Below are 26,837 nucleotides of genomic sequence, written 5' to 3' on the forward strand. Positions count from 1 at the left end.
TAAGACAGTTTATGTTCATTGTATAGTAATGACTTGGAAATATGTGTTTCAGTTCAATCCTGAAATATAATATTGCAGAACATTACAGTGTCAGGAGATTAGAATGGGAAGGTTATTAAGGAGAAGAAAGTGTTTCATTGTATTAACTATAGAATAGAAATCCTGAATAGACTGAGAAACAGATTAATTTCCACACAGCCCCCATTCCTCTAAGCCCACCATGCCTTCATGCTGCTGCTGTTTGTTTTTGGAGGAAATCACCTGCTGTCTAAAGCGTGTGCTTTGTCTCCTGTCCCCCATGTAAGCCATCCATCCAGGTGGACCCCAGACGCTGCAGCCTCATTTTCCTTTACAGGAAGCCCACAGCCTTTGTAACATCCTTGAGCTAATGTTTACCTTCTCTCCCACTCACACGTGTGCATTTCAGTCCCGCGTCAGCTTGTATTTGCCAGCCATCCTACCTCGTCTGACACAATCAACCCAGTGCACACAAATCTGACCATGGGGTCCTCCACGGAGGTTCAGCCACAGTTCCCATAGACTTGAAGCTCCTTCCGTGATATTCACTCTCCTGCCCTGTCCAACTCTGCCTGGTTTTTCACAGTCCTGCTAACCCTCTCCCGGACAAGGCCGTCCAGCCACTCAGAATGTCTCTGCAACTCTCCCTCCTTCTGCTTGCAATGCTCCTCCACCACCGCCTTCTCTTCCTCACTCCTCTCAAAGTAAACTTCTCCTGCATGTGCCTACATGTGGCATGTGATGAACAGTGAACGCAAACATGAATTACTAACTGTGTAAATAAGAATTGTATATATTGATGTTTATGCATATCAACAGTTAATTATTTATGAATTTTTCATGCAAGGGAAGAATAAATTTATAGATTAAATTTAAAAAACTACTTTGAAATTTAGCAACATTTGAGAATAACTTTTGTTGCCAGAGTAGTGATCAGGAATCGTTAGAAAAATAGAAAACAATATTGAGTGGAAAGTGGAAAAAAGTTCAAATTATCTAACTGTAATCTTGTCACTGTGGGTTTTTTTTTTTTTTTTTTTTTTTGGGCAAGTGTGTGTGTGTTTGTGTGTGTGTGTGTGTACAAAGAATCGTAATTTAACCTAGGAATCCTCAAGACTACTACAAATGTTGTTAAATTTTCATATTTCCCAATACCTCAATGCTAACTTAGCAGGTGCGTGTGTATGCTAAGTCACTTCAGCTGTGTCTAACTCTTTGCAACCCCATGGACGGCAGCCTGCCTGGCTCCTCTGTCCATGGGATTCTCCAGGCAAGAATACTGGAGTAGGTTGCCATGCCCTCCTCCAGGGGATCTTCTGGGCCCAGGGATCGAACTGCATCTCTTATGTCTCCTGCATTGGGAGGCAGGTTCTTTACTACTAGCACCACCTGGGAAGCCCTACTTAGTGGGTAGTGTAGTGTACTGATTTCAGAGAGTATATGATCAAACAAGCTGAAAAAAAGAAGTTTTGTTTTTCTTTCTTTCTTTTTTTAATAATTACTGATTATCTTGATCCAAATAATTCCATTTTCTAGAAGCACAAATATCCCCACAGCCTTGGGGCTCTGGCTAAGTGCTGGGTGACACATGCTCACCAAACTCTCTTAAATATCACCTCAAGGCCACATGTTGGCAGTTCTTTCTCAGCACTTCAGTGATCAGTGAGAGGATTTGGGTCCCATCAGTTCCTCCATAAATATTTGTTGAATCTGTAAAGTATGTTTTCCTCATTCTCCGTTAGGGGAAATTGGGGCACAACTAAGTTGAACTAATGTGCCAGTGCTCTTATTTATTCAGTAGCATAAGTAGAAACAGGGCCCAGGCTAACATCTTGATGACCTGTTTACTTTGTAAGAGGTTTTATGTAATCAAAAAACTGTTGAAATATTTCACTTATATTCATGAAAGGGCTTCCAACAAATAACCTGAAAAGTGGAAACAGAATGTAAAATTGGAATATATCAGTGTATAAGCCTGGATTTATAAAGGCTAGTCCTTGCAAATGACTGTGGAGACTGTGTGCCATGTGCATGGGCTGTGGGTTTCCTCTAAGTGCATCAACTCTAATCAGCTAAAAATACCCAGTTGCCATGATTCATTTACAGCAGAGAGGACAAATATGTTCAAGACATGCTTTAATTTACAGTACATGAAGCAACGGTTATGATAATCAGAAGCAGAAAGAAACGTTGTTGCTAACTCAAATTAGTTCTCATTTTCCATGGATAGTTGAGCTTCTGTCTGCATATCCTAAATGTCTTACTTACTAGTGAATATAAAAATTAAAGTTGAGAAAGTCACGTAAAGTTACAATATTCTTTTTGTGCTGTGCATATTTTTTTCTTGTCACAAATTCAAAAGAACATGATTTCAAAGAGACAGACAATAGTTGCCACCTCTCAGACTTTTCATGTGTTTTTCAGAGCAAATAAAAAAGAATGTTTGAACACTTTCCCATAATCAGTTGAAAGTTCTTGGTCAACTTTATCAGAACAAGTGTCTCTAAAAATACTAATAATGTGGATGCAAAGGGCCTTCAGTGTGGCAGTCTCTGGAGCATGTCCGGTTATGAGGTCTGGACTAGTCTCATGGGACAGGAGAGAGACACCAGCCTCATGATGAAGCCGGGCCAGATAATTCCTGGCTGGAGTGTCTTTATTTTTGAAATTGAAATATGTGCAAGATCCACAAACACCTACTTAACAAAATTCAGAAGAGACAAAAAAGCAATTTAATTGGAGAAAAACATATAAATGTACACTATTTACATAGCCTTTTGAATGCTGAACTACATCATTTGTCTATTGCTTCAAAACTGGCTGGGATTTATAGATAGTTTGTGCCTTTTCTGAAGTGTATTGTGTTGCACCACAGAGTAATTTTCAAGCATGAGGCATTTGGCTACTTTCCATTCATTTTGGGATTTTTATCTATTCCTCTCCATTAAGCTTATATTGAAACATGCAAGAACTTGAAACAGAAAAATAAAAGTAAGTAATTAAAGCTGCGGAAAGCTGCTTTAAACTCTACAGCACTTTTGTAAACAATTTAGGATGGCATTATTTAATTTCCTCTAACAACAACAAAAACTCAATAAAAGACAATAGAGATATTCAGGCTGGCCATAGCACTTTTAAGGAGAGCGTGGTTGTTATTGAAATGCAAACATCCACATAAATTTACAGCATGAATATTTAGACGTGAAAAGCTGTGGACCCTTGTCCAAAACCATCCCTGAGAAGATAGACAGCTGGATGAACAGCTGAGAAAGTGCTTCAGCTCATGACAGCCTGAGAGTTTTAAATGATGCTCAGTATCTGGGTGCGGGGTTTTCGCGTGATCTTTCCATCAGAAATGCACTAAAAAATGTCAAGAGGTGATGGTAGCCAAAATAATAGATAAACATCTATGCATAACTTTGTGATATGCAGGGAACAGGGAGAATTCCTCTCAAATGTCTTTGACATGCTTCCATTTACATAATATATTGTACATCTCCAAGTTTCTCCAAACTTATCTGTGTCTCAAGATGCTTTGAGTAATTCAAAATTGTGTGTCTTCTGGGTTCATATTTGTATGCATGTGTGCTAAACTGCTTAGTCGTGTCCAACGCTTTGCAACACTGTGGACTGTAGCCCATCAGGTTCCTCTGTCCATGGGATTCTCCAGGCATGAGTACTGAAGTGGGTTGCATGCCCTCCTCCAGGGGATCTTCCCAACCCAGGGGACAAACCCACGTCTCTTGTGGCTCCTGCCTTGGCAAGCAGGTTCTTATACCACTAGTGCCACATGGAAAGCTGGGTTCATCTTTAGTGTTCAATGTTAATAACAGATTTTTTTCCCCATTTATTTTTATTAGTTGGAGGCTAATTACTTTACAATATTGTAGTGGTTTTTGTCATACATCGACATGAATCAGCCATGGATTTACATGTATTCCCCACCCTGATCACCCCTCCCACCTCCCTCTCCACCCAATTCCTCTGGGTCTTCCCAGTGCACCAGGCCCAAGCACTTGTCTCATGCATCCCACCTGGGCTGGTGATCTGTTTCACCCTAGATAATATACATGTTTCGATGCTGTTCTCTCGAAACATCCCACCCTCGCCTTCTCCCACAGAGTCCAAAAGTCTGTTCTGTATATTTGTGTCTCTTTTTCTGTTTTGAATATAGGGTTATCATTACCATCTTTCTAAATTCCATGTATATGTGTTAGTATACTGTATTGGTCTTTATCTTTCTGGCTTACTTCACTCTGTATAGTGGGCTCCAGTTTCATCCATCTCATTAGAACTGATTCAAATGAATTCTTTTTAACGGCTGAGTAATATTCCATGGTGTATATGTACCACAGCTTCCTTATCCATTTGTCTGCTGATGGGCATCTAGGTTGCTTCCATGTCCTGGCTATTATAAACAGTGCTGCAATGAACATTGGGGTACATGTGTCTCTTTCAGATCTGGTTTCCTCAGTGTATATGCCCAGAAGTGGGATTGCTGGGTCATATGGCAGTTCTATTTCCAGTTTTTTAAGAAATCTCCACACTGTTCTCCATAGCAGCTGTACTAGTTTGCATTCCCACCAACAGTGTAAGAGAGTTCCCTTTTTTCCACACCTTCTCCTCTCCAGCATTTATTGCTTGTAGACTCTTGGATAGCAGCCATCCTGACTTGCATGTAATGGTACCTCATTGTGGTTTTGATTTGCATTTCTCTGATAATGAGTGATGTTGAGCATCTTTTCATGTGTTTATTAGCCATCTGTATGTCTTCTTTGGAGAAAGGTCTGTTTAGTTCTTTGGCCCATTTTTTGATTGGGTCATTTATTTTTCTGGAATTGAGCTTCAGGAGTTGCTTGTATATTTTTGAGATTAATCCTTTGTCTGTTTCTTCATTTGCTATTATTTTCTCCCAATCTGCAGGCTGTCTTTTCACCTTGCTTATAGTTTCCTTTGCTGTACAAAAGCTTTTAAGTTTAATTAGATCCCATTTGTTTATTTTTGCTTTTATTTCCAATATTCTGGGAGGTGGGTCATAGAGGATCCTGCTGTGATTTATGTCGGAGAGTGTTTTGCCTATGATCTCCTCTAGGAGTTTTATAGTTTCTGGTCTTACATTTAGATCTTTAATCCATTTTGAGTTTATTTTTGTGTATGGTGTTAGAAAGTGTTCTAGTTTCATTCTTTAACAAGTGGTTGACCAGTTTTCCCAGCACCACTTGTTAAAGAGGTTGTCTTTTTTCCATTGTATATTCTTGCCTCCTTTGTCGAAGATAAGCTGTCCATAGGTGTATGGATTTATCTCTGGGCTTTCTATTCTGTTCCATTGATCTATATTTCTGTCTTTGTGCCAGTACCATACTGTCTTGATGACTGTGGCTTCGTAGTAGAGCCTGAAGTCAGGCAGGTTGATTCCTCCAGTTCCATTCTTCTTTCTCAAGATTGCTTTGGCTATTCGAGGTTTTTTGTATTTCCATACAAATTGTGAAATTATTTTGTTCTAGATCTGTGAAAAACACCGTTGGTAGCTTGATAGGGATTGCATTGAATCTATAGATTGCTTTGGGTAGAATAGCCATTTTGACAATATTGATTCTTCCAATCCATGAACACGGTATATTTCTCCATCTGTTTGTGTCCTCTTTGATTTCTTTCATCAGTGTTTTGTAGTTTTCTGTGTATAGGTCTTTCGTTTCTTTAGGTAGATATACTCCTAAGTATTTTATTCTTTTTGTTGCAATGGTGAATGGTATTGTTTCCTTAATTTCTCTTTCTGAATAATAGATTTTTTAAAAGATATAAGGAAAGAGGAATTTGAAGCTGCATTTATGTGGTCTGCAAGAAGAGCTTGTGAGCAGACAGCTATCTCAAGTTGCACACAGACACACGATATGATGTCTTGGTCTGATTTGCTCTGACTTCTCCGCAGGCAGAACGCCTTCCAAGTCACCGCCGTGGACGGGGTCTGCAGCGGGGTCATTCAGTGCCTCTCTGCGGAGGACTGCGGGGAGTGGCTGCAAGCAATAGCCACCAACATTTCCAGCCTCACAAAGCACAACGTAAGTAGTGGTTCCAGGAATGCCGGGAAAGCTCCTCCGCCTGCCTCAGTGAACCTCTTCAGTACACAAGTTAACTCCATCAGCTGTTTGGTATTCTGCTAGGAATGGACCACTGCACACCCACCATAAGAGCTATTCTTAAAGTGGATTATACTTGCTCAAAGAAAGCCACTCTATCTTGAGTGTTTTAGTCCAGTGTATCAGTACAAGAGTATTTACACCAAAGTTTCCATTCACAAACATTGTAACATCTACATTAGTTAAATAACTGAAAATAGATATTTAACATGTAAGCACTAAATATCTATATCTGTATATATATATATATATATATATATATATATATATACACCTGGACAGAGACTGTCTTCACGGGCAAGGGAGGGTATGTGCTTCTCACAGCCTCAGTGATATGGCTAGAAGTCTGTGAATATCACATACAGGAGAGGGAGAAGGACAGGATGGATATGAAGGAGGACCAATGGAGGGACCTTGAAAGGACCCATGGAAGTATAACTTCAAACACACTCTGCTGTGATCAGGCAAAGGGGATTCAAGCTGATTGCCTTTGCAGTGATATTTTTGCCAGAGGAGAAGCTGGGCTGTGGTGTCAGGGGACTCAGTGTGGAGCCCAGGTCTCCCTGCACCAGCTCTGAGTTGGACTTCAAGCTCCTCAGCTGAAATTAATGCGGTTAGCCTCAGTCCTGCGAGGGCTAAATGAAGAAGTGCTTCAGCCGTTCTGGCCCTGAAATGATGCTGAAACAGTTGCACTTCTCCTTTCTTCAGCAGCACTCTAAATTTCATGATTTAATCCAAAACTGCTGATAAATGGCTGTATAGATTCACTCATTGTGTGTGATGCTGCACATCTCTGTTTTGTCCAGTTGTCATTTGAGATTCTCCATCTTCTGAAGGATGGCCATGTGAATACCAGAATGTGAATCACACAGGACAAGCTGAGCTAAAATAAATGTCTAGTGGTGACTAGACCATTAAGCAGCTCTGATTTCTGGCAACCAAAGACCTACCCCTCAGTCCCTCATCTTTAAAAGAGACAGAGGGAAGCAAATAAAAGGCAGCTCTGTCTCTCAGCCAGCATTTCATAAATCTCACCTTTCCCATCACTTTTTACTGCTCCAGCACTGAAATAGATTCCGATTGATAAGCAGAGAGAATTTCATGAGACATTTCTACTAAGGTTACCTGTTAACACAAAGGAAACTCTTCTGGTCTAAATTCTTCCACATATGTCCTATGCATGTGTTCCCTTTATCAGAATGGAATGTGGTACTTGAAGTGTATCACTTCTGTGTGTGTGTTTGCATATAGATAAATACAAATATTTATGCAATATGCTTCTTATTCTTAAAGGTTCACTGAAAATCAGTGTTAGTAAATGAGGATGTATGGGTTGCACATGTGATATTTTCAAAATACATAATAGTATTTCATTATAAGAAAAAGGATAGACTCTCTTCCCCAAATGTTTTTATCAATGAGAATGCTCTCAGTAACAAGTTAGAGAGACCCCAAAGGAGTAAATAGTGGGTTTTTCCCCAAATGAAGAGAGTATGGATGGCAGCATTTCTTGGAAGCTACCATCCACCAGAACCCATCCTCTCTCTACACATATTATTGCTACTATTACCCACAACTCTTAGAGAGTTGGCTTTTATCTTGAGTTTGCTGCCTCATGATCACAGAAGGGTTGCAACAGTTCCAAACATCACTTCAGTGTTCAGAACAGGAAAGTAAGGGAAGAAGGATATGTAGTGCCAGCTACATCTCTCCTCTTTTATCAAGATAAGATAAGATTTTCCAGAAACTCTTTACTAGACTAATAATGCTCACTTCTCCTCCTCCTGACTGAGCCCCATGACAATTCTGGGGATGAGTGGCTAGTCTCTACCTTTTGTACTGTTTATGGTGGGATGACCAAGAAGAAAAGACTGTAAATGACTTTTGAGTCAGATAATTGACAGTATTTACTACATTGTTTAATACTTAAAACATATTAATCTTAAAAAACTGCATGAACAACCAGCAGCCCTGTGATTTTTGTGGGATGATCACAGTCCTTCAGGATTCACACATATACACATACATACACACACATGTGTGCATGCACACACACACACACACACACACACACACATCTCATCAGTCATTTGAGTTCCTGCAGGCTGCATTTCAGCCATCTTCTTATATTTTACCCATTTACCTGCAGGAGCCAAAAGAAAGGGTCATTTGGGAGTCATGTTTAATCCATAGAGTTCTGCTATTTTAGATGGCAAACACTTGCAAGCTGAAAAGAGAATTTTTTTTCCATAAAACTGTTGGTTGTGAAGAACTGAAGGAAAAACTTCTATTGTGTCTGCCGCCTTAGAAAGACTCAACAAAGCTCGTAGGTGAATTGAAAGTCATAACAAAATAAAGCCTAACAGAAAGGAGATTTACCAGAAAGGCCTGAAGCTGTGATCAGAGGTTGCAGAGTGAGATTCTGACAGGCGTGGTGTCACTGAGGGAGATGTTTTCTTCCTTCTGTAGCAGCTGGCATCCCTGAGTCCTTGGATGCACTTTTGTGCAGTGCCTGGTTTTCACCGTTTTTTCTCCTCACACATCAAATACGAACTTCAGTCGTGCAGGCATCAACTCGATGTGGGCCATGGTGTGGGATCAGACAGGGCAGGGACAGTAAGTCAAGTCAGGATAAAAGCAAGGGGAAGTCTAGCATTATACCATGAGTGCATTTTCTTAATCGTACTGTGCTTTTTACATGATTAGAGTTTATTTTGGCAAGTTGTGTTGGGGGGATTTCAATAAAATAACTAACCTACTTTATCTGGTAGAAAGCTACTCATCAAAAAAAAAGCTTTTAAACAATTTTTTATATTTAAAGATTTTTTTGATGTGAACCATTTGTTAAGTCTTCATTGAATTTGTTAACGATATTGCTTCTGTTTTATGTTCTGTTTTTTTGCCCAAAAGGCATGTGGGATCTTAGCTCCCCCACCAGGGATTGAACCCACAACCCCTGCATTAGAGGGCAAAGTCCCAACCACTGAAACACCAGGGAAGTTCCAACAAATTTTTACATTGGAAAAAAATTAGCTGATAATTTCCCTGCACAATCCAGACCCTTTGCTTTGATGTTAACTGACAATTGCAGTCATAAGCAAATGATCAGTTTTCCTGGGCAGTTTCCAAGGAGCTGCCCCCTAGCCAGCTGGACTCCGCCTGCCTGGCCTTAGTTCCTCCCCTTTGGGCCTCAGTCTTTCTCCTTTCTTCCAGCCCAAGCTCCCCAGTCTCCCATGTTCCAGTGGCCTCAAAGCCTCCAGGGAGTGCCCAGGGCCTTGCTCCGACCCATCCACCTTTCTCCCACCCTGCTGAGGCTGGCCTTCAGAGGCTGACCCTCCTGGGCCCAGAGCTGTTGGAGACCCCACAGGAGTGTGTGTGGGAACACACGCTATCTAGTACACATCAAGGGGCAGAGGACATCGGCTGGCAGAGAACCTGCTCACTAGATGAACCACTGGACACCCAGTGAGCACATGGGCCCTGAAGGGGAGGTCATACCTGGTGAACCGTGGACAGCGTGTTACAAGAAGCCTGAGCATCTCAGACACGTGGACCACTCACCAGCCGATGCTTGTTCCCTGCACCAGGCCCCTCCCTTCACCTGTGACCCTCGCCTCCTGGGGACCGCCTGCTTCCAGAGATTCATTGAGGTCTCTGACCAGTCCTGGGGGACGGGGGGAGATGCTCCCACTCAGCACCAGGTGTCCTGTGGAAGAGGAGGCACATGGTGAGCTCAGTGCAGATGAAGGTCCAGCAGAAATCATACAGCTATCACTTTCAGTTTGCTATTGCTTGATGAATGTTTCTCAGAAGCCAAGCTTGAAGGAGCAGAGGTGGCTGCAGGCACCCTGAGGGTCCAGGCTGGGCTCTAACTATAAACACTGCGTGTCCCCTCTGTAGGAAGCCTGACTAAACGACTCCACAACGATAGGACCTGCCCTCTTCACCTGTGACCAACACGGGCCGATCAAACACCCCCACAAGCCTGAAACCCAGGGCCCAGTGCCTGCAACCCAGCCCACGGCCAGGACACTGTGTGCTTTCGTTTACATACAGAAAATAAAATGACCATCTTCTTGTGTAGATGCTATTAACCTTTGTTCAGTTAACATATAATCCTGAGCATTTTCCTATGACAGTAATTATATTCTGAAATCACCTACATATAATGGACTCATAGATATTTTGCTATTTGCTTAATGAAAATTAATGAATAGAGTATTATTTGAAATGCACATCATTTAAAATGCATCATTAATGTAATAGTGCCCTATGAATTTCTGGCATATTAGCCAGTGAAAACATTGCTAATTCACTAATTATACCTTAATATAGGTGTCTAGGGGACTTCCCTGGTGGCTGCCAATGCAGGACACTCAGGTTCAGTCCTTGGGTCGGGAAGATCCCCTGGAGAAGGAAATGGCAGTCCACTCTAGTATTCTTGCTGGAGAATCCCATGGACAGAAGATCCTGGTGGGCTATAGTCCATGGGGTCTCAAGAGTTGGATATGACTAAGCAACGAAACCACCAAACCACCATAGATGTCTAGGAGAAGAATCTAAGAATATGAACATTCTTTGGTCTTGTAAACTATGATTGATGTCTTAACCCAGCCCAGTGCAGGCTGGGTTGGAGTTTCCATGAGGTTCTCTTTGTTTCTATTCCTTCTGCCCCAAAGATGCACCCCCGCCCCCCACAACCAGGCCTGAGGGCACGTCTATGCAGGGATAATGACTTCTCCCAGCTTCTCCCTCAGCACAAATTTACAAAACCCTTGTCTGTGTTCATGGGTTTTCAGATCCAGACTTCAGCACACATGTTGAGGTAGAGATCTGTGTTGCGTTTGAAGCCCTACCCATCACATGTGCTGCCCAGGTTATTGCAGAAGAAAGCAGAAGCTCTGCTTCTCCCTCGGTCCATCTGGTCCCATCTGAGCATCTAGTCCATCTGGTCCCCCTGAGCCTGCTAGTGGCTGCGGAGGGTCCGCTCCCCACTCTGGGCCTCTCGCATCCAGAATCTCAGCCACACTTGTACAGGGGGTTCTCAGAAGTCGTCACAAAAAGTGCTGCTGCTAGGTTTATCTTTCTACTTCCATTGCTAGCAATAGGAAGGTAGGCGTGCCTCAGGCCACCCCAACCCACCCTAAATCCAGAGGCTAAATATGGGCTGTTTGGGGAGTTGGCAGGTGAGGCATTGTTTTTCAAGTAATTAACCACTTTTTAAATTGTTGTTCTCTTTTCAGATTTAATACAGTCTTTATCATTAACTCAGTAATATGCATTTTATATTCAGTTTTTAATTTTCTATCAAAATTCATTGTCACATTTAGTTTTGCAGTGTAAAACCTTGTTTCAGTGATTGTAACTCTGTGATACATTGAAATTAGCCCCTGACATTAAACACCTCTCAGTGCATTTGATCATTTATTCTCCACAGGCCCTTAAAGGCCTAAAAACAGTCACCCTAGAATAATACCACAGTATAATATTTTAATTTAGAGGAAATGTGACATTCAGAAATGGATCTGTAGGTTTCATATGTGTCATTATTTAGTGGCTCAGTTGTGTCTGACTCTGTGACTCCATGGACTGTAGCCTGCCAGACTCCTCTGTCCATGGGATTTCCCAGGCAAGAATACTGGAGTGGGCTGCCATTTCCTCCTCCAGGGGATCTTCCTGACCTAGGGAGCAGAACTCAGATCTCCTGCATTGGCAGGCAGATTCTTCACCACTGAGCCACCAGGGAAGCCATGATTTCATATTAGGATAGTTATTATGAATTTTATTTTTTAATGAAATGTATTTTGCTTAAAATGTATTTTGTTTTATTTGTCTAGCTTAAAATTTAGGATGACTACTGATTTATATGCATTTCATATTCAAATACCTTGAAGTTACTAAGTCACTTTTAGAAGGAAAGTGTAAGTACACCTCCTTTAAATAAATCTGGAGGACAAGATTTTAAGTACATTTGATGGCATAGACTTGATTTTGAAAAATAATATTTGTTGAATGCTGTTTTAAGTAAATACTATGCAAAGAAGTATCATTGATTTAACTTCAGTCATACATTTTATGTCATTCATAGAACTAAAATCACATGTTGGAGGAACTTAAAAATACAATCCCATATAGTATGCACTCAGAGACAATGGTCGACATAAAATGTTAGTAGACGTGTAAAATAGGGAGCTAGTGGGAAGCTGCTCTACAGCATAGGGAGCTCAACTGAGGACTCAGTGATAACTGGTGGGCTGGGATGGGAGCTGGGGCAGGAGGTCCTATATGAATACATATGGTGGATTCACAATGGTGTACAGCAGAAACCAACACATTGTCATGCAATTATCCTCCGATTAAAAAATATATTGGTGGAATTTCCTGAAAACTCTTAAAAACTGGTAACAAGCATTGTTCCACATAGTGTTCAATGTGGGTTTTTGATTGATAAAATGCATTTAGGGATCTGCTCTTCCGTCTCCATCTTCAAACCATCCTGACTTTGGCTGAAAGCATCTTTACTTCTAGAGACTTTCCTTGGTTGACTCCTCATCAGAGCAGAAAATACTTTGAAACAATTAGAGCAATGTGCTTCCCTGGTAGCTCAGCTGGTAGAGAATCCACCGCAATGCAGGAGACCCCAGTTTGATTCCTGGGTTGGGAAGATCCCCTGAAGAAGGGATAGGCTACCCACTCTAGTTTTCTTGGGCTTCCCTGGTGGCTTAGATGGTAAAGAATCCCCCTGCAATGCAAGACATCTGGATTCAATCCCTGGTTTGGGAAGATCCCCTGGAGGAGGACATGACAACCCACTCCAGTATTCTTGCCTGGAGAATCCCGTGGACAGAGGAGCCTGGCAGTCTACAGCCCATGGGGTCGCAAAGTGTCAGACACTACTGAGCAGAACAAGAAAGATATGCTTCCTATACATGATCCTGAGGAATCACACAAATATTCTCAAATTGTTGGCTTTTTTTTTTTTTTCATATTTTAAATGACATGTCTCCACCATTGAGTCCATTCTCATCCATGGGCCATTTCACTTCTCAAAGTTTGTGCCTTCTTATATCTCCTCTTAATTCATGTTTATCAGTAAGATGAAGGTAAACTAACATTAAAACAAGGAAAAACAAAGCAATTCAACAGAACATTTTCTAAGTGAAAACAGTCTGTGTTTAGTCTGATGTCAGATTATAGCATACAGAGAGCATCATTTAAGTTTCTCTAGAAAACCAGTGAAAAAGAAGGTTTTAATTAGTAGAAGTTCTGTTGAACAAAGATTTCATGTATTATAAGGTCATTTGTCTAAATCTGATAATCGTTTTTCATTTGGTCTTTAAAGTTTGTTTACATGACTTGTTACAGAGGAAACTCAGCAGATTTATTTTAAATTTTTATGACATTTCACTCAACAGTGGTGGTGGCGGTGTAGTCACTAAGTCGTGTCTGACTCTTGCGACCCCATGGACTGCAGCCTGCCCACCAGGCTTCTCTGACCATGGGATTCTCCAGGCAAGAATACTGGAGTGGACTGCCTTTTCCTTCTCCAATTCACTCAATAAATGGTCTTAAATGTTTATTTTATTTGTAGTCCTGACTGAAACTATCTTCATAATATACAGTATCCTTTAATGTCTGAATATTCCACTCCCTCTGTTCTCTTATGTGTTAAAACAAATAAAATATAATATGAAGTGAAAGTGTATAATGAAAGAAGTTACAAAAAGTTATGCTGTACATTCTCGGTAGATTGTGTGGGATCAGAGGCTTTTCATTTCACATCAAGAGAATATGATTAAGTTGAAATATTTCTGAAATGTTTGTATATGAAATTTGGGACATTTTTGACAGTCAGAATTTTTAAAAAAGGATTCCTAATTGGTGCTTGATATGCAATGATTTTTGTGTGTCAACAAAATAGTTTACTCTTAGTTTACTCACTAAGAAGAGAGTTCCATAAACCTGGAGTTCTTTGCTGATCTCACTTTTCTTTGTTTATTTTTGTAGATTAAAAAAATCAACAGAAACTTTCCTGTAAACCAGCAGGTAAGATGGAGAAACACTTGCAAAGCCAAATTGTGTATTTCTTTCATTTTATCTGTTACAAATCATAATTTTGATTGCCTTTAGTTTTATGTGGAAATAATTGGTACCAATTATTAATTAATTAATTAGTAACATTTGCTATTTCAGGAAAATATGAATTTATTAGATTTCTTTCATATTATGTAGTATATCTGTTTTTTCTAATCATATTGAAAACAGTTAAAGAAAAGCTTTTTATCTAAGTGAATTAAGTCAAAACTATTTTGACAAAATATATTTATTTGAATGCAATGTTGAAGAACTTGGACAGCTGTTTACATGTAGTTGTAATGAGAGACCTATGTAGAATTAATATAAAAGTTAAAGGAAAAAAAAAAAAGTTAAAGGAAATTTCAAAATTGGCTGACAGTACTGAAAATGAGTCTAAATTAATGCATGGAATGAGACTAATGTCTGAATAATCAAGCTAAGAATTTAGTTGACTTATTAGAGTAATAATTGAAGATAGGATAAAATTATTGGTCATAAGAATAACTGACTCCCCTTATAATTTTATTGCACTAAACTTAACTTCTATTGCTTTCACAAACATAATATAAGCATTAGCTATTAATAGAATAAGGAAAGGAAGTGAAGGCTCAACGCCTGGACTCACTGAGCTGCCCCGTCCAGTGTGTGGACAGGGGCAGGGCTCGGCGGCAGGACGCAGACCCTGACTCCCCACGGCAACCCCAGCCCACAGCCACTGACCACAGTCTAAACATCAACGATATCGATTCCTATATGGCATACCCACCACTAGTTAGCTTCCATGGTAAAATTTTAATATAACCTTCAGTTTGTTAAAACCAACTTCCTTTTCTTCTAAGCCTGCGGTCCCATATCAGTAGCATCTGCATAAGGGCAGCCATCTCGTGTGTTTAGAAAGTTAAACGAGAACAAAGGTAAATTTCTCAATATGTGCCGTTGTTTGCATCCGTGTGTCAGATGTGTGTTTTCCCTGCAACAGAGAACTTATGTTCTGGGGTAGGTTCTAGTATTGTTGTAGTGTTCAGGGTGCCCCTTGCCCGGGCTGCCCACAGAGCCCACGTGGCTGAGTGAGGTGGTAGGTAGCTTTGCAGAGCCTGCTGTGCCTACAGCCCTGACCTGTCTTGCTTGGGGTGAGGCTGGGGGAGCTAGTTCCCCTCCCTCGGGCCCCCTGCCTCTGAGCCATGCGACACTCTTGGCAGGTACAAGGTTGGAGGGGGGTCTGTGCCTCCCACAGCCACAGCGAGTAGGGGCACATGGGGCACAGAGACCAGGCTCAGCCCAGAGCATCTGGCTCACTTGCTCTGGGGTGATGCCTGGGACACTGGGGCATCGCTCCATCCCCCGCAGGTGATTCTGAGGCTGGAATGCACAGGTCACATCTGGGAAAACAGTTTACAGCTTCACGGGGCTGAACAGGAGGGAAAAGCCAGTCATTAAGGATAAATCATTCCACTGGAAGCCTCAGCTATGAGGGAAGTTTGCAGTGCCCAGGAAGAGATGGGGTTGTTTTATAGTGAAGTGTAAAAATGTAGATGTGCTCTTTTGGGGAATTCTTGCCAAAAATACAAATGAAGAGTGTTTCTTTAAAAGTGACTTTAATATTTATGTTATCACCTCTTTTGCCCCTTCAACCCTCAGCAGGTGAAGTATCAATGATTAGTCTAATTTCATCACTAGGAATGTTTCCTAACCCTGACTAGCCCACAGCTATGCTTTATTTACCATGATGACAACCACGTGGGACACTCCCTTACATATTCCTTTCAGGGACCTGTCTCGTTCCTCACCACCTCTGCTTTTATCTAGGTTTTGAATAATGCTGAGCAAAGTCAGTAAAAATCTGGAAAACCTTGAATATAGAAGAAATAAAAAATTTTAATATTCTAACTCACATATAATAAATACAGATAAGCCTTAGCATCCATGGTTGTTTATCTGCTAACCTTTCAATATTATGATTATAATGAAGTCTCTTATTTGAAATCTATTTTGAAATCTCTTTCAAATATCTTAGCATCTCACAATTTGAAATCACAATGAATTCTAGACACTTTAACAACTAAAAGCTACAGCTAATAGATTTTTCCCTCACTACTTCCCACCTTGTAAATGAAGTCTTTTGGGATATAGGATTACTTTATAGTTCAACCTTCATATATATGCTTAATAGGAAGAACTCACCCACGTAGTGTAATAGCAGTGCATTAGGAGATCAGGGTACATCTTCTGCCTAAAATCTGAGCCACTTCAAGGAGCAAAAATTGAAAATTATATGTAATCTCATTTCTCATCGAGATTTAGCACTCAAAGTCTTACCTTGGACTAGTTGCTTTCATCTCAAATTTCTTCAAACTTAATTTTCAGGTAGCATTCTCTGACGCTCAGATTTGATATAAGTATATATGTTTATATATATGCTTTTTATTAAGTAACTCAGACGTAATGTTACAGTATTCAAGTCCCCTCGTAGCCATGATACTCTGGGTCTTAAACAAAACCAAAAATACCTCAGCTGGAATACATTAGAACAGAAGTCTTCTGCCTCCTGTGGGGTTTGGTTTTGACTTTGTGCAGCCACTGAGGTACTGGTACCCCAACCAGAGAAATTAAAAGCAAAATGCAAAGGGGTTGGAACTGGAGAAAGTCACTGCACCCAGCAGAGGCCAGCGCTGTGGACTGAGTCTCCAGAGACACCCCCATGCTCCAGAGCACAGCGGACTCTCAGTAAGATCATCTCAGAGAAGAATATTTTTATCAGAAATATAAGCCATTTGAGCAAATAAACCATCATAAGGAAAAACACACTGTGAAGATTAAGGAACAATCCACAACTATTTTAAATTATCTATTTTTTAAAAAATAAGGTGGTACAAAATGTAAGACAAGAACAGGAAGTGGTATCAAAAATTGGGATTTGCAAAACAACTTGACAGAAGTTCAAAAATGAATAAAGCATGAATATGTTTAAGTGTATAATCAGCTAGCCAACTGAATAATAGAACAGATAAAAATAATGATAAAACATGTCATTGGAAGTAGTATATCTGAGAGTACCATCAGAATGCAGCCTATACAGAAAGGGCTGAAAATATGAAAAATGATGTAAGAGTTGAAGTTTAGAATGAGAGGTTCCAAAAAGAAAAATTCTGCAGAAAGACTGGAGACGACGAACTTGTGAAGAGATTTGATGGCTAAGAGTTTCTATAAGACTTGAGATTAGAGAACCACGCTAACCCTGGAGCATGATGAAGAAGACCAGATCACAACTTGAACGTCCCACCAATGGGGTGAGCTGGCTTTCCTGGTGCTAGTCTGGAAGATTCTCCAAGAAAGCATATGCGGTACCAGTGGGGAGTAGAGAAGAGGGACTATGTAAACCTCTACTTTTAATAAAGGGTGTAATAAAGGATGAAACTGACATATGTTATGTACAAGAAGATGCCTGAGAATCTGGTTGAGTGCCTACTTCTGGGAGCAAGAGTAACAGCCCAGCCTCCTTCCCATGGGGAGGGTTTCCTCCCCAGCCTCCTGTATAAGCTCCTGCCTTCCCCCACCCCAGCCTGGATTCCTTCCCCTGTCACCTCTCTCACTTTCTTCCCCTCTTCAGTTCCTGCACCAGGACATTCCATTTCTGTTTTGAAGAAAGATGTGTATTAGGTCTGTCCTTGTTCTTCCTACATTCTATTTTGCATTTTGTGGACCGGAATCATCTCTGTCCACTTGGATACCTGGAGAAACGTGTGTGCTCGCCATTTTCAGGATGCATTTCTCATATTGTGCATGAGGTTGAGCAACTTGAAATGACACTGGTATATCCTTTCGCTCACCTTTCTCTACTCTTTTGAACATGTTCCTATTTTCTTCTTAATGTTTTCTTATTTATTTGTAAGCACTGTGTACTCAATACATGAAGGGAATTTAACCATTGTATTTCATGTCGCCTAAATCAGCAAGCTTTGTTAGTGGCTTATAGGATTTGTGTTGTACTTAGAGTTTATCCATTCAAGATTAATAAAAGGAGAAAAGCAATCCATTGCTGATTTCTAATAACTTTATGTTATTATTTTTACATTTGAGCAATTGACTTCTTTCATTGTGTTTTCACACTGTATGTTACTCTCCTCTAGCCCCTCCCAGGCCAGTTCAGTTCAGTTCAGTCACTCAGTCTTGTCTGACTCTTTGGGACCCCACGGACTGTAGCACGCCAAGCCTCCCTGTCCCTCACCAACTCCTGGAGTTTACTCAAACTCATGTCCATTGAGTCGGTGATGCCATCCAACCATCTCATCCTCTGTCATCCCTTTCTCCTCTGCCCTCAATCTTTGCCAGCATCAGGGTCTTTTCCAATGAGTTGGCTCTTCATATCAGGTGGCCAAATTATTGAAGTTTCAGCTTCAGCATCAGCCCTTCCAATGAATATTCAGGACTGATTTCCTTTAGGATGGACTGGTCTCCCAGGTCAGGGAGGGGTTATAAAGCGACGGGAAGGGGCTTTGGGAGGTGATAAGTTCATTATGTTGACTGTAGTAATGGTTTTGTGGATTCACATGTATGTCAAAACTTATCAAATTTTACCCTTTAAATATGTGTACTTTCTTCATGTCATTATACCTCAATAAAGCTAAAGCCATTTTTATTATTAAAATGTCTGGGAGCCAGATAAGTTAGAAATAATATTATACCAAGGCCATTGGGGTTTGACTTCATCTTAATTATTGTCTAGACTTGAAATTACAGTAGAGTCAGTACAGTCTCTCCCAGTTCACTTTTGTTCAGAACAACTTTCTCATTTCCTCTTTGTGTCTGGAGCATAGCCATTAGTACAATTCAGATCAGGTTCATTTGTGAAGTGAAGAGAGTGAGATTCAGCTGCAAATGATAACTTTTCCTGAAAAGCATGTGATTATGGGGGTCCTGCTGCCAGATTACACAGGGATACTCAGTGCATGAGATAATGATGATAACAGTGATAATGGGGGTCCTGCTGCCAGATTATACTGGGATACTCAGTGCATGAGGTAATGGTGATAACAGTGATAATGGGGGTCCTGCTGCCAGATTACACTGGGATACTCAGTGCATGAGACAATGGTGATAATACTCAGTGCATGAGATAATGGTGATAACAGTGACAACAGTGGTAATGGGGGTCCTGCTTCTAGACTACACAGGGGTACACAGTGCATATGATAATGGTGATAACAGTGATAATGGGGGTCCTGCTGATAGATTACACTGGGATATTCAGTTGGGTATGAAACTGTGTTATGCTAGTTCACTCAGTTACAGGTTATGTAGACAATCAGACCTACATGCAACGCTTTGTGCACATAACCTTCTGAGTCATGACTTGTTGCATTTCTAATGTTTAATCTTTATTAAGCAAAACTCTTCCATCCTGAAATACATCACATTACTCCCATAAAATGGCACTTTGCAATTAATATTTTCTATAATTCTTAAGAAGAAAGGTTATTGAGAATTAATTCATCATGAAAATATTAATACTGAACTACCTTTACATCAGGCACTGTGGCAAAATAGAGTTATTCAATTATAATAGTCTGAATACATAAAAACTATACTCCCCAGATGGTAATAATGGTAAAGAACCCACCCGCCAATGCAGGAGAGGTAAGAGACACAGGTTCGATCCCTGGATTGGAAAGATCTCCTAGAGGAGGGCATGGCAACCCACTCCAGTATTCTTGCCTGGAGAATCCCCATGGACAGAGGAGCCTGGCAGGCTACAATTCATAGGGTCCTAAAGAGTGAGTCATGACTAAAGCAATTTAGCACAGCATGCACACAGCATATACTCATTTACAATAAATTATTACCTCAATAAGTTTGTCTTATAAACTGCTATTCATTTTGACTAGCTATAAAAATTTGGAAACATTATTTTAGACGAATACATAGAATTCTGGAAACAACAGAGGGAAAGTGGCTAGTAGTCTCTAGTTGTGTTGAGAGTGCTGAGAAATTAAAAGACACATTAAAAATTGAGTTTTCAAGTGACATTAGGGAAGAGAGAGGAGTTAGGGCCTCCAAACACTTATTTCTCCATAAAAGTAACACAGAACTGGCAAAATGGTCTGAATCAAATTGTTCAGAGCTATGGAAATTCACCAAGTGTATGCTGAACCCAGTGAGTATTTATTCAAGAAAAATAGAATCTTGGTAGGAACGGTGATTGTTGTGGTATTTGAATTGATCCAGCCCCAACCCCTGCTTCCTAGCAATCGGGCAGCCTCAAATTAAGGCCTTACATTCCCTCGCCATCTGCTCCAATCTCTTGGTTGTCTAGTCTTGGTCCCATCACTTAAAACCAGCTAGCTCAAAATTTGTAATCTAATAAGATGATGCATATTTTTTCATTCATTTGTGTCTGCTGTATCGAAGATATTTGCATGTGTGTCTGCGTCCTTTTTAAACAAAATATTCTATTAATGGGACTGACAATTGGTCTTTGTTTTATCTTGGATTTCAAAGCCGAGGGTTTTTTCAACTGAAAGGCAAATTTCTTTTCATTCGTCATATATTCTTCATGTACTCAATTTTTATAAATGTTGACAGCAAATCATAGAGTCACATGATCTGGTGATAATGAATGTTGTTGTTTAGTTCACTTGATAATATTTGGCAATAAAATATGCTGGAATTTGAAACTTTGTAAAAAGTAATATTCCCATATAAATTAACTCTTGTAAGAGCTATTAGCTTATAAATCACTGTGAAAAGATAGTGGCAGAGGTTTCATAAGTAAACCTTCTGGCTCTGAAATTAGAGTCACTCGTTGCTAATTTGATGTTGCTGTTGCTGTTCAGTCTCTAAGCGGTGTCCAACTCTTCATGACCCCATGGATTGCAGCATGCCAGGTCTCCCTATCCCTCACTACTCAAGGGGGCGTTACACGTTAAATGGGCAAATTAGCAAAAGGTAAGTGAAGGCAAGTCCTATTGGTGAAAAAGTTTATGCTTTTAAACACATGTGGATAGGACAGTGGCTACATTTCACTTCATCACTTCTTAAAGTGTGATTTAATTGACCAAATGGTATAATTCTTTTCCTCTGATATGTGAGAGAAGATATAAGTGATTAAGCCCTACAGAAGAGTACAGCAAGAATGTTCACATAAGAGAACCGCTCATCCCATTTGGGGTTTAATGGATTGACTCTAAACTCCATGGTGCGTGCACTGCAGAACCTGCCCGAAGTCCCTTACTGCAGTCTTGATGATGTCGGCAGTGAGCCAGCTCTCCTGTCTGCTATTCAAAGCCTTAAAATATAACCCAGATGATGTGGTTGATCTGTCAAATGATCTGTCATTAAGAAATACTTTAAAGGACTTCCTTGGTGGCACAGTGGATAAGAATCTGCCTGCCAGTGCAGAAGACACGGATTTCATCCCTGATTTGGGAAGGTTCCACATGCTGTGGAGCAAATAAGCCCATGCACCACAACTACTGCACATGCATATCTAGAGCCCAAGCTCCTCAAGAAGAGAAGCCCCTGCAATGAGAAGCCCGTGTACCACAGCCAGAGAGTAGCCCTTGTTCGCCGCAACTAGAGAAACGCCCACATAGAGACAAAGATCTAGCACAACCAAATAAATAAATAATTTTTTCAAAAATACTTTAAAAACAAATTCACTTCTAAAGAAAATACTGCACTGTTTAGGAACACTGCAGTTTTCTTCACCAGTCATTAATTTTCACAGGATAGGCTATGCCCTTAACTGAGGAACAAAACAGCTCAAAACACAAAACTGTCCTTTAAATTATGTTTATATGTATAGTTACATGCTAGCTGCAAAAGATAGGTGTAGGCTTGGCAAATGGAGGAATATGTTATAAAATGATAAATATCATGTCCTATATTTTATTAGCTTTTATTAGCTTAAGAAAAAATGTATTCGGTGTGCTCTACCTATCATGAGATAATAAGTAAAAGAGCAAAATATAAATAACTCAGGGCCTAATATTATAAAAACAGTAAACTATATACAAACCCAAAGCTAAAAATATGAAGACGGCTGTCATATTCAAGAAGTCATGGTTTTATGGCAAACAGAGGTGATGCTGCATGTTCACTCGCAAGCCCCCAAGGAGGTGGGTGGCAGCTCCCTGCTGAGCCGAGGCCCCCAGGTGGGAGGAGCCCGAGCCCCCCTGAGTCACAGAGGCCTGCAGGACTGAGAGCCCAGAGCTGGGAGGGAAGAGTCGTTGGTGAGAAAGGGGATAAAACATAAACACAAAGCGAACAGTCAAGTATGAAGAAACAAGGTCCTAATGTGAGTGAATCAGGTAGGCGGTCGTCTGAGAGGAGAGGAGAAAATCAGGCAGCCTGTGGCACATGTGCTGGACTTTGCATCTATAGGGATCAAAGTAGGATGATTTCCAGGGTAACAGGAACCGTGTGTGGCTGGACAAGTAGCAGGGAAGGCATCCTTTCATACTAATGAAGGTGAGGAAGATGTGACCTTCAAATGACAAGTAACCATTGTGTCAGGCACCAGTGGGACCCAGTGACACCGGGAGGAGACACAGCTTCAACATAAGGGCTGCAGCCCATGTCATGTTTCCTCTGAAGAGTCTCAGAAATGGACCCTCCATTTCCAGGGAAAGAGGGCAGGAGCTGTGCAATGGGAGGTGTTTCTCTTTGGACCTGTTGCATCTCTGCACGTTGTCTTGTGAGCACGCATTTTGTTTCAGACTGTTTTTTCAAGGGTGTTTACATAGAAAGCAGACTTAGCAAATTGGGACAGTGTTTCTCTTCAGAACCAAGGGGAGAATTTCTTACTCTCCCTTTGGAAGTCTTGGAAGGTAGAGACAATATCTCCGGGCAGAGCCCAGGGGAGGCATGCCTTTGTTCATTCTCTAAGTTGTGTCTGACTCTTTGTGACCCCATGAACTGCAGCATGCCAGCCTTCCCTATCCTTCACTATCTCCTGGAGGTTGTTCAAACTCATCCTCCCCCTGCCTTCTATCTTTCCCAGCAACAGGGTCTTTTCCAATGAATCAGCTCTTCACATCAGGTGGCCAAATGATTGGAGCTTCAGCGTCAATCCTTCCAATGAATATTCAGGGTTGATTTCATTTAGGATTGATTGCTTTGCTCTCCTTGAAGTGCAGTTCAGTTCAGTTCAATTCAATTCAGTCACTCAGTTGTGTCCAACTCTTTGTGGCCCCATGGACTACAGCACGCCAGGCTTCCCTGTCCATTACCAACTCCCGGAGCTTGCTGAAACTCATGTCCATAGAGTTGGTGATGCCATCCGACCATCTCATCCTCTGTCGTCCCCTTCTCCTCCTGCCTTCAGTCTTTCCCAGCATCAGGGTCTTTTCCAATGAGTCAGTTTTTTGCATCAGGTGGCCAAAGTATTGGAGTTTCAGCTTCAGCATCAGTCCTTCCAATGAGGATTCAAGACTGATTTCCTTTAGGATTGACTGGTTTGATCTCCTTGCAGTCCAAGGGACTCTCAAAAGTCTTTTCTAGCATCACAGTTTGAAAGCATCATTCTTCAACTCTAGGCCTTCTTTATTGTCCAACTCTCACATCCATATATGACTATTGGAAAAACCATAACTTTGGCTGTACAGATTTTTGTTGGCAAAGTAATGTCTCTGCTTTGTAATAAGCTGTCTAGGTTTGTTAGTAAAAGTGCCTATTGCCTTTTATAAAAGATCTGGATTCCCTAACCTCAGGGACCCTCTCATGTGACACAGCCTGCTGTATGCAAATACCTCAGTCACAAAATGCTGATACTTATGGTGTTGGCTGTGCTGTGAATATGAAGTCCTCTGTCTCTGACCCAAGAATACAACATCTTCCACTGGCATCCATAAACCTGTGAGACGGTAACTCAGTTCAGTTCAGTTGCTCAGTCGTGTCTCTTTGTGACCCCATCAACTGCAGCACACCAGGGCTCCCTGTCCATCACCAACTCCTGGAGCTTGCTCAAACTCATGTCCATTGAATCAGTGATGCCATCAAAAGGTCTGCAAAATCTTAGACCTTTCATGGTTCATCGCATTTTGTAGCAAGGATGAACTGCTGATAGAAATGTTGTTTTTTGGTAGTAGTGAAAGTGAAAGTGAAGTTGCTCAGTCGTGTCTGACTCGTTGCAACCCCATGGACTATAGCCCACCAGGCTCCTCAGTCCATGGAATTTTCCAGGCAAAAGTACTGGAGTGGGTTGCCATTTCCTTCTCCATTTTGGTAGTAGAAGGATGGTTAATTAGATTCGAGAGGAGACCATGCACAGCTGCAGTGAACATGTTAATTGCTTGTTAATAAGGAGTGATTTGAGGGGTGGTGCTAAGCAGGGGATGGGAAGTAGATTAAATAACAGCCTTGTGAACTGAGCATCTTCATGTGTTTTCAGCTTACCTTCAGGTGGGGAACCTTGCTTAGCCCCCTGGCTGTGTCCCCCTGTAATGTTTGTCCTGGGACAGCAGACAGCTCTGATCTTTTTCAGACGATAGTTACAGAAATGCTCCTGCACTGAGCATTACAGAGGGGAAAATTATAGCCACTAGAGGGAGAAAACTTCCCAGGTGACTCAGTGGTAAAGATCCTGCCTGCCAATGCAGGAGACGTGGGTTTCATCCCTGGGTTGGAAAGATCCCCTGAAAGATGGCATGGCAATCCACTCCAGTATTCTTGCCTGGAGAATCCCGTGGACAGAGGAGCCTGGTGGGCTACAGCCCATGGAGTTGCAAAAGAGTCAGGCATGACTTAGCAACTAAACAACAGTGGAGAGAAACCAGATCAATAGTTAAAACTATATGTGGTTCACTTGAGGTTCTCTTGAGAGATGAGAGAGTGGAGTACACAATGTTTCATAAGGAAGAATGACACAAAGGAAAACCACTGCACCTTGCTTCCTAGCATGGAGTGCATGGCCAGGCTCCATAGCTCTCCACTACAGCCCTGGGCTCCTGACCTCTGAACAAAGGTCAGTCTCTCCATCATGAAAGGTAGTAGTGTCTGTCCCTCAGCAGTTTCATGGACTTTCCCTGCCAGTAGCATTTAGGGATTCTCAAAGCCTCCTTTGATTCTGTACTCACTCTGTCCCAGTTGCTGCTCAAACAGCTTTCTTACCAGTTTCTAGGACTCTCATAGATTTCAAATGCATTCCTTCACTCTGTGGGACAAAAGCTAAGTTCACAGATCTTTCTGAGCTGGTCTCTCTCTCTCAGACTCCTGCTGAGAGGCCTGGGAACAACAAACACCTTCAGATTTCTAGAGACCCTCCGGTTTAGCTGAGTCGATCTCTGAGTCAAGTTCTTAATCCCTTCAGAAGACCCTCTGTGAGAAGTTTTGATCCTTCTAAGATTTGGGGAAAAGCTTTTATAGTCACATACCTAGGATTGCCTCTACGCTAGGATTTCAAAAGCCACCCAACTTTCAGCATATTTTGGCATCTGGAGAAGTTGTGAATATTCAGAGTCATCAAGCCCAACACGAGTTTATAAAGCAATTCACCTCCAATAAAAAAAAAAAAAAGAAAGAAAACTTATGGACACACACATACACAAAAGAATCGCCAAACCCTGTTTGTTGGAATCTAATAGTTTGTCACCAAGTTCCTCCCTTCCTCCCTTATTCTCACATTTTATGATCGAATAAAGAAGAAACCAGGCAGCATCTTCAGCGTAGGGTTGTAACCAGGTAGACATGATTACTGACCGTTTCTGCTTTCCACATTCCTGCAGGAAACAGTGACGTCAAGCTTCCTGCCATGACCAGCAAGAGTCTCTGTCTTCTAGTTTCCAATAACATGCTCCTGACTCTCTTTTGATCTGTCCCTGGCAGGCAACTGCCCCCTGTTCAGGTTTCTGCCAATGGTGAGATTAAGTCTTCTGTGATCTAGACTCACTCTCCTCCCCACCGCCCCATACTTTTCCAGTCTCCTCCAACTGCATCTCAAATCCAAGCTGCTCCCACCCCTTGGCTATTTATTAAAGCAGAACTCTATTCCAGTAAAAAAATCCTGTTCATTTTCCAGTGTACAACTTGTGACCGTGCATGCGGCCACATCACACAGCACACACTTATTATCTCCCAGTTTGTGCTGGTCAAGAGTCCAAGTTCAGATCCTCCTCCCAGGGTCTCACAAGACTGCAATCATGGTTCTGACCTTTGTTATCCTCTCATGGGAGGCTTGGAGTCCTCTTCAAGGGTCCTATTCAGACTGTGGGGCTGAGACCCTTGGCTTCTAGGAGCTGCCTGTCATTCCTCTCATCCAGAGGATGAGATGGTTGGATGATATCACCAACTCAGTGGACATGAATTTGAGAACAGGGTTCTCTCCTGCACATTGGTGTCCTCAAGGCCAAGGGCATCATCCTGCTCTTTCCAGGGCTCCTTTAATGGCTTACCTGATTCAGCTCTGATTAGAGGCTTTAGTTACATATGCAGTAGCTCTTTCGCACCACCATATAACCTTTTATAATTAAGGGGGTGGCATCTACACTATTCTTAGGTTCTTACACATCCTTAGGAGAAGGGAATGAGGCAGAACTGTGGGCTGTCAGTTATCATGGTGACATTAGTTTTTTAAAAACTTTCCATTTTCTTTAGTTCTTCAAAAATTTTAAA

The 26,837-nt window shown here is 41.3% G+C and overlaps 1 protein-coding gene across 1 annotated transcript in view; it reads left to right on the plus strand.

Moving 5' to 3' along the window:
* SNTG1 (syntrophin gamma 1) overlaps positions 1 to 26,837 on the plus strand; it is a 375,824-nt gene that overhangs the window by 298,929 nt on the left and 50,058 nt on the right. Inside the window, exons 12-13 of the mRNA XM_043880416.1 lie at positions 5,948 to 6,077; positions 14,163 to 14,201. Of these exons, the coding sequence (XP_043736351.1) occupies positions 5,948 to 6,077; positions 14,163 to 14,201 (169 nt within the window). The remainder of the gene's footprint in view (positions 1 to 5,947; positions 6,078 to 14,162; positions 14,202 to 26,837) is intronic.

Source organism: Cervus elaphus, chromosome 21 (assembly GCF_910594005.1).
Source record: "Cervus elaphus chromosome 21, mCerEla1.1, whole genome shotgun sequence".
NCBI classification, from domain to species: domain Eukaryota; kingdom Metazoa; phylum Chordata; class Mammalia; order Artiodactyla; family Cervidae; genus Cervus; species Cervus elaphus.